Source organism: Magallana gigas, chromosome 1, assembly GCF_963853765.1.
Source record: "Magallana gigas chromosome 1, xbMagGiga1.1, whole genome shotgun sequence".
NCBI lineage: Eukaryota > Metazoa > Mollusca > Bivalvia > Ostreida > Ostreidae > Magallana > Magallana gigas.
In genome coordinates, this window is record NC_088853.1 from 46,844,828 (window position 1) to 46,856,410 (window position 11,583).

General features: G+C 33.7%; 2 protein-coding genes and 1 long non-coding RNA gene across 3 annotated transcripts in view; 1 reads left to right on the plus strand and 2 right to left on the minus strand.

Moving 5' to 3' along the window:
• LOC105339402 (receptor-type tyrosine-protein phosphatase alpha) overlaps positions 1–11,583 on the plus strand; it is a 102,067-nt gene that overhangs the window by 67,165 nt on the left and 23,319 nt on the right. The window lies entirely within an intron of this gene.
• LOC105339404 (uncharacterized) lies at positions 3,334–6,755 on the minus strand. Its single transcript, XM_066068698.1, has 5 exons — positions 6,336–6,755; positions 5,720–5,791; positions 4,386–4,427; positions 3,874–4,008; positions 3,334–3,724 (listed from the first exon to the last, which is right to left on the minus strand). The coding sequence occupies exons 2-5, from the start codon at positions 5,781–5,783 to the stop codon at positions 3,399–3,401; spliced, it is 567 nt and encodes a 188-aa protein (XP_065924770.1). The 5' UTR covers positions 5,784–5,791; positions 6,336–6,755; the 3' UTR covers positions 3,334–3,398.
• On the minus strand, positions 8,224–8,787 carry LOC136270599 (uncharacterized). Its single transcript, XR_010708428.1, has 2 exons — positions 8,503–8,787; positions 8,224–8,329 (listed from the first exon to the last, which is right to left on the minus strand). It is a non-coding gene; the product is annotated as an uncharacterized lncRNA (long non-coding RNA).

An 11,583-nucleotide genomic window follows, 5' to 3' on the forward strand; every position in this document is an offset into this window, starting at 1 on the left:
AATTTTGACACTCACAAAATTTTGCTTGACACTTCAATAAAATTACACATTTGAACATTTTACACACAGTAAATGTTTACAGATAAAAGTAAATTTCATGATACATGTATTTATGTCGATTTGATGTTAAAAATGTATTATAAATTAAAAAAAAGAAAGAAATAAAACATACCTTATGAATTTTATAAGTAAAAGAAAAAAAGAAAATCCGTGTCCTTTGATCGATTAAGTAAAAAAGAGTTATCTCCCATGATACGGTGTCAACAAAATATGTTTGAACCCAAGACCAAGGTGAACAACTTTTAAAACTCGTGTACGCTATCAAAATCTCTAAACAGAAAAGTGTTAATTGACTATTAAGACGAAAACCAAAAACTAACATATTATTGACCATGAAATTATTCAGCGCAAGAGTTAGTAAACATGTTTGTTTTATCCGCCCTTACTGTTGATATATTTCGTAATTCCTAAAGGCTTGCAATGTATGTTATTATAACCTGTGTTTTATTATAGTCTGTATCTTATTATAACCTGTGTCTTCATAAACCTGTGTCTTATTTAAACATATGTTTTATTATAACCTCTGTGGTATTATCACCTGTGTCTTTCTAACCAATGTCATATGTGTTTTTATAACTTGTGTCTTATTATAAAATGTGCCTTATTTAAACTTATGTCTTATTATAACCTGTATCTTATTATAACCTGTGTCCTATTATAACCTGTGTCTTATTAAAACCTGTGTCTTATTAAGATTGTGTGTTATTATAACCTTTGTGTAATTATAACTTGTGTCTTATTATAATCTGTGTCTTTTTATAACCTCTGTGAAATTATAACCAGCCTCTTATTATAACCTGTGTCTGATTATAACCTGTGTCTTATCAAACTTGTGTGTTATTATAACCTTTGTGTAATTATAACCTGTGTGGAATTATAACCTGTGTCTTATTATCACCTGTGTCTTATTATAATCTGTGTCTTTCTATAACCTGTGGGTAATTACAACCCGTTTCTTATTATAACCTGTGTCTTATTACATCTTGTATATTATTATAACCTATGTCTTATTAAACATGTGTGTAATTATAACTCGTTTATAATCATAACCTGTGTTTTATCATAACCTGTTTCTTATTAAACCTGTGTCTTATTATAACCTGTGTCTTTTAACAACCTGTGTCTTTTAACAACCTGTGTCTAATTAAAACCTGTGTCTAATTAAAACCTGTGTCTAATTTAAACCCGTGTCATATTATAACCTAGGTCTTGTAATAACTTGTGCCTTATTATAACCTTTGTGTAATTATAACCTGCAGTGTCTTATTTTTACCTGTTTCTTATAATAACCTGTGTCTTATTATAACATTTGTCTTATTTAAACCCGTGCCATATTATAACCTGTGTCTTATAAAACCTGTGTCTTATTATAACCTCTGTGTAATTATAACCTGCGTCTTATAATAACCTGTGTCTTATTATAATGTGTGTCTTTTTATAACCTGTGGGTATTTATAACCCGTTTCTTATTATAACATGTGTCTTATTATATCTTGTGTCTTATATATTATAACCTATGTCTTATTAAACATGTGTCTGATTTTAACCCATGTCATATTATAACCTGTGTCTAATTATAACCTGTGTGTTAACATAACCCATGTGTTATAAAAACCTGTGTTATTAGTAAGTGTTTTTGTTTATAACTTGTGACTTTTTATAATCCGTGTCGTATTATAACCCGTGTCATATTATAACCTGTGTCATGATATAACCTCATTATAATCTGTGTCTTTTTAACATGTGTCTTATTTAAACCCGTGTCATATTATAACCTGTGTCTTATTATAACCTGTGTCTTATTATAACCTATGTCTTATAATAACATGTGTCTTATTTTAACATGTTTCTTATTATAACCTTTGTCTTAGTATAACCTGTGTCTTATTATAACCTGTGTCTTATTTTAACCTGTGTCGTCTTATTTTAACCTGTGTCTTATTATAACCTGTGTCTTATTTTAACCTGTGTCTTATTATAACCTGTGTCTTATTATAACCTGTGTCTTATTATAACCTGTGTCTTATTTTAACCTGTGTCTTATTATAACCTATATCTTATTATAACCTGTGTCTTATTTTCACCTGTGTCTTATTATAACCTATGTCTTATTATAACCTGTGTCTTATTTTAACCTGTGTCTTATTATAACCAATGTCTTATTATAACCTGTGTCTAATTTTAACCTGTGTCTTATTATAACCTATGTCTTATTATAACCTGTGTCATATTATAACCTGTGTCTTATTTTAACCTGTGTCTTATTCTAACCTGTCTTATAACATGTGTCTTATTATAAACTGTGTTATAATCTGTGGGTTATTATAATCTGTGTTATATTTATTCAAACAATATTTTTTTCAATTAAGTATATTGAATGGGATTTGGCAACAGGTACATCCGTTTTAGCCTTCCCTCTACATAAAGGTTAAACTAAACAAATGGAAATATTTAAATGTTCAATATTGATAATACAACACGGGATATAGAAAAGATAGAAATAAAAAAGATAAAACTTAAAAGAAAAAAAAGAGAGAAAATAAAAATGTGATACCGGTTTCAAAAAAAAAGATATGACTGTTTCCAAATGTTGTTTCCATAAATAATTACAAAAAGTTTTTTGTTTCTGCAATTAAGGTATGTACTGCTTTAAGTATTTGAACATTGATATTAAGTCCATAATAAGGACTACCGTATAACATTAATTTAAGTAAAAGTTGAAGATCAGCATTTATCATATCCTTATGGTTTGAAAATGAATAAAAATAAATAAATATAGAGTAAGAAAACGTTACCCCCCCCCCCCCCCCCCCCCCCCGTGGCCTGACCCTTTGCCTTGATTGGTTCGCGGGTCTTATGTATATAGTATTTCCCTTATTACTTACTGACTATTCGGACAATGTTAAATCTGTTGTCCCCCTTGACAGTAACTAATACATGACGTTGCTGTCGAGGGATATTGTCCGATTTATCAGTAAATACTAGTAGGTAGTTCAACATACCAAAGAAAGCTACATGTATTTTAGTTGTACATGTATAACTTTTTAAATTGCTCAAGAAGAGAAGCCGAGTAATAGAACCTGAAAACGTTGCAACAGAAAATATGTTGGTATAAGCAGAAGATTAAGGTACTGAAAATCTCGACATTCAGTTTTCCTCTTTGTATGTCTCGACATGTCTAGTATGTCCTCGTAATCGCATGCCATTAACGGTATGAAGTTAATGTGGATACTTAACAACTAGTATACAACTACTTCGAAGCATAATCATGAGTTTTCATTCTTAAATAACATAATGTACTTTATTAAGATTGTTATATGGCAATGAGCGTGCTACATTTAACCCTTTAACTTTCCCATTGGCGGTCCCGTCAGAACCAAGGGGTAGGAACCCCCTGTGTTTACAGGGAATGGAAAGGCGGCCCCTGTGTCGGTACCAACAAATCCGTCCAGGGACGAGGCAGTCGCCGCGGCGTTCTGTGCCGCTAGGTAAGGGTTCACTGTCCCCGAGAGCAGATATTGGTCCATTCTATTATTTCTGAAGCCTTGTTGATTGTTCAGACTGTTCAGTAGATAGGCCCCTCCCAGCCCGAGCGCTAGAGCCGTTAGCGCGTTCTTGCCGGCGTTGGAGCTACCAGTGCTACTGGTGGTCGGCGCAGCTAGAGCTGAAATCAATGCTTAGTGTCAACAGCTCTCTAATCTTTCAAATTCAATCATGAAGATTTTGTTATAGATCTATAGGTACTTCAAACATTTAAAAAAAAAAAGAATGTTCTAAATAAGATGAGCACTATACTATATATCTAAATCTTACTTTGGCAAAGAGGTCCTTCGTAGGCATCAAAACACGCGCATGCGGCCTTGGAGGTTTTACTGTCAACACAGAAACCTTTGGTTGGACCGCCACAAATGTCGTTCTTAGCGGCTTGGTCGGCACCCGCACTGCAGTCTGTAGGTGAAGCACATAGAGCATAGGTGATCAATCATAGAATTCAACAAAAACATGTACCTTTATGTATTAAACTTACATGTGTGAGAAGTATACGTGTATGAATACGATACTCAATTCAGAAAAGAAAACAGGTACTTTTTTCTCTAAATGTGAAATACATAATATTTATTTATTGTAGTTGTAATGAAACTTAAAATATCAAAACTGATTCAGATTATTTTGATGACGAAGAAAGTTTAGTTTTAGCAATGTCTTCTCTAAAAATCGCACACACTAAATAAACACATGATCTACGGTTGACAAAAATAACCTAACCTTTCAATTACAATGTACTACGTCATTTTTAGCTACACCTGCATACGTCATTGACTTACCTCCGCCTCCCTTTTCTAGAGCAGCGAGCACGGCAGTGGTATCTAAAAAGGAATAACAATCACATATACTGTCTTTTATTAATTTTCAATCAAAAGTTAAAAATGCTTTTGATTACATGACAAATTAAAATTTGTCATGTAATCATTTTTAACTTTAAATTGATATATCAATAAAAGACAATACTGATGATTACAAAGTAGTACAAAGTACTGATGATTGAAAAAGTAACTGTATTCGGGGGGAGGGGGGGGGGTGTTCATGAAATTTTCTCCTTTCAACACTTGCAATTAGTTTCACCCAGTTTTGAATTCGCCCAGACACAGTGGTTTGTTTAACGATTGATGATATGACTTTGAATGAATAAGCCCAGTCTTAAATTCGCCCGCTAACAATGAAGACGAAAGTGCGAAAATAAAACAGGTGCGAAGATTTCCCTGTGTACAGAATACAAGAGGCCCAGTTGTTACATCGCTTACCTGGGCTACAATAGCCATAATTGATCAGAAAATCCGCTTTAGTGTATCAAATACAAAACATCTAGACAACCTTGTAGATTGTATCTTGTTTATGAAAATTTTCAATTTTGAAGAAAATAATTAAAACTTTTCTTTATCTATTCCAAATATAACAATTCCTCCCCCTACCCATCCACATATTGTGGCCCCACTACCTTCGGATGCTTCCTTACAGATTTCTTGGCCAAATGATTTTTGAGAAAAAAATTTAAAAAATCTAAATACTTCTATCATTCGTCTTTGTAAAAACCAAGACCCCCCCCTGTGGCCCCACCCTCCCGGGAATTATGACGTGAATAAATTAAAATCTACAATACGTGAGGATGCGTTAACATGAGTAACAGATTTTCAGGCCAATTGGTTTTTGAGGAGAAGAATTTTAAAGATTTTTCTTTACACATTCCTATGTAAAATTCGACCCCCTCCCCCATTGGTACACTATCCTACCCCGGGAGTCATAATTTAAACAAAGTTGAATCAACACTACCTGAAAATGCTTCCACACAAGTTTAAGCTTTTTTGGTCAAAAGATTTTTGAAAAATACAAACAAATTTTCAATAATTCTAATTATCTTCCCATTAAAGGAGACCTGACCCTTCATTTGAACAAACTTGAAAGCCCTTTCCCTATGAATACTTTGTGCAAAGTTTGGTTGATATTGGCCCAGTGGTTCTGGAGAAGAAAATGTTGAATAAAAAAGTATAACTTAACGATTGAAGAATTCCTATTTTCGGTTTTTAAACAAATTTTAAATCATCAAAATTACAAAACACATTTCCGGCTTTCCTATGAGAGAATTAAATGTATGTTGACTTACACAAGGCGAGTAAAAGGACGGGTACCAAGAGGGGAAGTTTACCGCTAAACCTCTGCCCCGACATGTCAGAATCTGTAAAAAGTAAAAAATAAAATAATGCACAATTTTTTTTTTCTGCGTAACATTTCTTATATATTATAAAGGACAATATATTAACCTGAAATAATAAAGCTCTAACAAACACATGGCTAAAAAAGTATGGTTGAATTGAATTGAACATATCTTATTGAGGAAATCGAATGGATTAGACACAAGTTCTAAATAACTTAGATACTGTGGTTTCATCAATATTCGCTGAATACCAACTTTCGTTGTTAAGTTTACCCATGAAATTGAATATTCATTGAAGTGAATTTTCTACTATCAGTTTGTATTGATGGGGTCATTGGCCATGAATTTACGTATTTTCACTTTATTCACGAAAATTGATACCCTTGAATATTAATGAAACAACATAAATCTTCTCCTTATGTATGGTTATTAACTCTACCATAAAGAATAAAATGTCTTATAGTACTTATATCACAGTCTCAAATAAAAAACACTAAGTATCTCAAAAAAATATCTTGAAATAAGTGAAAATATTATTTTACAACAAGTATGAAAGTCAACCTACAGTGAGTACAAGCGGTGTGTGATCCCTCTGTCCCGTGTCTGTACCCTGTCTGTTTCCTGTATGTCTCCTGTGTCTGCCTCCTGTGTCTGTCTCCTGTCTGCCCGCGGTGTGTGACGGGTGCTGGTTGTTCTGTCGGGCAGGTCTGGTATATATACACATACAGACCCCAGCCAATGGTCAAACAAAGGTCAGATAAGTAAAATAACCCCTACATTGTACGCCAAAAATGCGTCTAGGACTATGGTTTATGACAACCTTTCCTGAGCTGACAACTTTGCAGAGTGTTGCATTTATGTGAACTCGTGTTATGCACCCAGCATAACTAAGGTGTATCCCCGTACACCGATCTACTTCAAGTACATTCTAACGAATACTTCTCTATCTTTATGCGAATGCGTTGTTTTTTCACTCCTTGTTAACTGTTTCTGTTGTTCTATTTCTGCCTATGCTGAATTCCTGGAGAGATAACGATTGTTAACATATAATGTTAATTAAAACACATCTGACAGTACTAAATACACGTAGGATAAAAAGTTTGATTATCAATTGGATGACCAGAGACGCCAAAAGAAATTGTACCGGGGTCAATTTTAATTACAAAAAAGTTTCGCTTATTTTTTTTTTTTAAATTTGTTCATATGATTATTTGTTAGTTTGTTTGTTTGTTACTTTTTATTTAGTAAAGTTTTGGGATCAAATGTGGCCCATAGACAAACTTAATGAATATTGTAGCAATTTTGTGAAAGTCGTTAATACAGTGTCCAAAAGGTATCCTTATTTTTAGTGCTTCTTTCCCACTGTTTTCATGACTTTATCCTGAAAAACTTTCGGGTTTTTTCCTTACGAAATCTGAAGACAGGTACATTTGTACACATTTTAAATGAAGCAAATTGATATCGAATTTCACTCGTGTGAAACTGTCCAATACAAATTTCAATGTATCACAAAGAAGATGAGAGGATACGGCAGGTAAAATGCCTATATTTGATGAGATAAGAAACAGAAAAATATCAGTAATTTGAAAATTATATCAAAAATCGTTCCAAACGATGTGTTTCACATCACATCAATTTAAAACCCTTAAATATGTTCAATATTTGGAATATACTGATTTAAATTTATGTATAATTTGTCGTTGTTTTATTATAATGGTTTAAAGGAAACGAACCAATTTTAATCAACAAAATCTTGGAGTGATGACACACTATACATAAGAAATATCAGTTTGTTTCCCAGCAATTGAACCTTTCAGGAAAATAATACAAGACCGCAAATTCCTTTCCAAATCACATACATGTAGCATTTAGATAAAGCACTTAAAATGTTGATTAACAGAAATTGATCAGTGGTTAGAGCACCTTACCTTCAATAAGGTAAGTAATAGAACTAGGTTGAGGGTTCGATACCACAAAAACTATATGGAAATTGTTAAAATATTCAGATTGAAAAAGTTAGAAATATGTGCTTTTCTATATTATATTACTTGTACCAAAATAAAAATTTGATTGAAAAATACTGAAATTGAAATTGTATTTTACGATTAAACCATTAGGCATTCGCGCCATCTTGTTTCCCAACTTCTTTTGATGCATCAAAGGTAAAATTGCAGACATTTTTTGTCAAAATAAAGCTCTCTTATTGCTGATTCCCTGGGTGTTATTTCCCCCTCCCTCCGGTGGTCCCCTCCCCCACAGATGGGCAGTGCCATTAATTTGCTATTGACCTCGGTGACCGCCAGCTCCCACTTACAGGCGACCCCATCCCCACCTCATCGCAGACTACTGGATATGTCCCTCATCAATGACATGAGGTTTCTTGTTCGTGTAGACCATTGAGTAATACCAATCAAAACGAAAAAAAAATGATTGATGGCCTCGTCCATCATTTGAAGTAAACCCGCCAACCCATTGGATAACACTGACGATACTCCATCACATCGAGTCGTCACTTGCATTATTTTTTTTTTCGAGGTACACACGTACATGTATCAAAACCTGTAATAAAATAGCAAAAAGTCAAAAATATGTCTTTAAATAAATCTGATATTGTATGAGCGCAAGTGAACTATATCGATATTTGAAGATATTTATTAACTATGAATTGTTTTTAACAAACGGGTCAAAAGACGATTTACAACCCCACAACAAGAGGGTTGTTTGGTTCTTACCAAAATATCAGATGAATCAAGCTTTCTCACCTGTCCACCTTGACACAATTTGAATAGACCCCCTCCACCCCGGGATTTAGTAAAAAAAATTTATAGATCTAATAGTACGTGTAACTACGATCCTGGCTGTAAAACGTTACTATAAATGATATATAAACCATAATGCTCTTACATAATGTGTCTGACGATCATTAGCAGTCTTAATTGGACCTACTCTACACTTCCGTCAAAACTCAATGAAACGTACTGTATGAGTTATCACTGAACCTCTAGACGCAGGCAGGAAATCCCTCTCCTCACTCAACGAGAGAGAGAGAGAGAGAGAGAGAGAGAGAGAGAGAGAGAGAGAGAGAGAGAGACGGACAGAGACAGTGAGAGAAAAACTAAACGGACTAAACACGTCACACCTGTCTCATCAAAGGATTTTTGTTCAATCTTGCATTTATTTATCAGATAAGCACTAAAATAAAAGCTGCATTGAATTAAATAATAATATGTAATATGTGTACCTTGTTATTATGGAGTAGGCTTACATAGACACTGCCTGCTGCCAAATCCACTTACATTATGAAATATGTTCAAATTAAAATACCTTCGTATTGATATCCCGAATGAACCAGCAAAGAAAGCATTTAATTGTTAATATATTTCTTTTAACAAATTAACTGCTCGTTTTAAGAATAAGTTGAATTGACTGAATAATTGTTAATGTAGATAAAAGAAAAGGCTAAGTCGTCTTATGTGGGAATTTGAGTCTGACATCATCATGATTATTTCGTGCTGTCCGTGGGTTTTCTTAGGTTTCAACCATATATATTCTATGATAATTGTCATGCGATCAATTAAAGTCACGTAAGCAACGTTTTGTCGTCCATTAATCTTCAATTGAAAAAAAAATTATCTATTAAATTTGAATTTGAGCCGTATTCGTCGATGTACTGAAAGTTAAAAGAGTTCTCGTTGTGTACAAACCCAGAGTGTAGCTTGCTTTTATATTACTGGCATTTATCGACATGTAAAAAATAAAAAATAAAAAAGTGATTACTTTTCTTGCGTTTTATACCGGAGCATGTATATAGAGTCCGTAAAATGGGTAAAATGATTGTGCGTATATAATAGGCGGTTCTACATGAGGGTAACGTTAGTATTGATATACACTCTTCAAGCCATCGAAATAAAGTCCTACGGGAACAAAATTAACCATTTTGAAAGAAAAAGTGGTAGAAATCTTTGCATACATAAATATGTGCATATGAAAACATTCGCTTTATTTCTTTTCATAAAATATACATCTGTTTCTAACTCAAAGCAACATGCTTTTGAACGTGCCAGGTGAAAGAGCTGTGTAGGTTCACAGGTGTATTGTGTTTTACACCTCTCTATAACACTGTATACTAGGAAATATTCGCCTCGTTTTATTTTCACCCCTTTCGCTGTCATTGTCAGTGGGCGAATTCAAGACTGGGCGAATTATAATGTCTCATATTATCTATCTTTAAATACATCCGTGTCTGGGCGAATTCTATACGGTGCGAAACTGTTTGCAAGAATAGATGGACGAAAGTTACAATGGGTGAAAATAGCCCTGTATACAGAACTAAATTAATTTATTAGTTGACTAAGGTTTTTGTTAACAAAGTTATTAGACATTTTCTAATTGATTGGATAACTGTTAGTTGGGAACGGGTGTGTCTCACAAATAAGTCACTGCTGTCCTGACTGTTTTTACCCTCTCATAAGATCTGTAACATTATTTGCTGTTACTCAACCTTTTCACTGTTGTACGCAACAACTCGACAAAAAATGAGCATACTGCACGTTGAGGCACTGGCACTCGAAGCATGGAGGCCCCTTTATATTCATTTTATATAACAGAAATATGGGACAGACCCTTACTATTCCTCCTATGAAAACAATCTAATTTGGTCAATCTTCGGCTGACTCGGAAGTAAAAGAACGCACCTCCTGTTAATGTTCTTTGCTCTGTATTTATGCCTTTAAAGATGCTTTTTTAATCCTAAAACTTGGAATTTTTGTTAAAAGTAAAGTAATTAACATGCTTTTATGTGTCAGTCGAAAACTAATGGGGTTTTTTAACTTAAAAAATAAATGTTTAATTTTCAATAAAGAATTTTTGGTTATGCATATTGAAGAAAAAAACATAAACAAGTAATAGCTGCGAATGGGCTTTGGATTTTTTTTTTCAAATAGATATAGATGATAAGCGGTGTCCATGCATCTAGTGCCTGAGCGTTGAGGGAATTGAAAATGTTAAAACTTTAACCGCGAGCACATAAAGGGGCAGCCTCATTGTTGGTATGGAACTCACTATTGGATTGGGGGGGGGGGGGGGGGCTTGGTAGCCATCCCAAGGGGTTAATTTCCGAAGGAGGGTTCACTATGTAATATCAAATATATACATGTAGTAGTATATAGACTGCATATGAACAAAGAAACCTCATCACTGTCTTGAATCTGACTAGAGAACCGCCAAGTTAACAATTCTATATACTTATAACTTACAGTCACGGCTTATACTCTAATAAATTACAGTCACGGTTTATTCACTAATAAATTACAGTTACATGTACTTCTTGTCTTGATCTTGATCTTTATGACCCGCGTGACATAATCTCCTGTCTCTAGTCTTTTTTACGGGCCGCCGGAAGGCGGTCCGTTATTTGATACACATTTAAATATTGTTACTGCGTTGTTACCGCGTTTCTGCGGGATAGTTCTTTTTTAATAGAATTAATACTATGCTTATTTTTATGAATTTAAAGTAAATTTGCATGTATGAATATGTTTTATGCCTTTTAGAAAATATCACATATTTTTTGTTTTACTCGTAAATGAATAGTAGGTCATACTTAGTGGATTATGGTATTTGGCGCGTTTTTATCTATTCGGAAAACTTCGGAGTTCTTCATTCTTTATCAAAAAAGTTCGGAGTTCTTCATTCTTTTCAAAACAATGCATCAGGATCGGTATACGGGACATACTAAAGACCTGAAATACTAAAGACCTGAATGTCATTTAATTTAATATCAATGATATATTTGAATTTCTATGTGCCGTGTC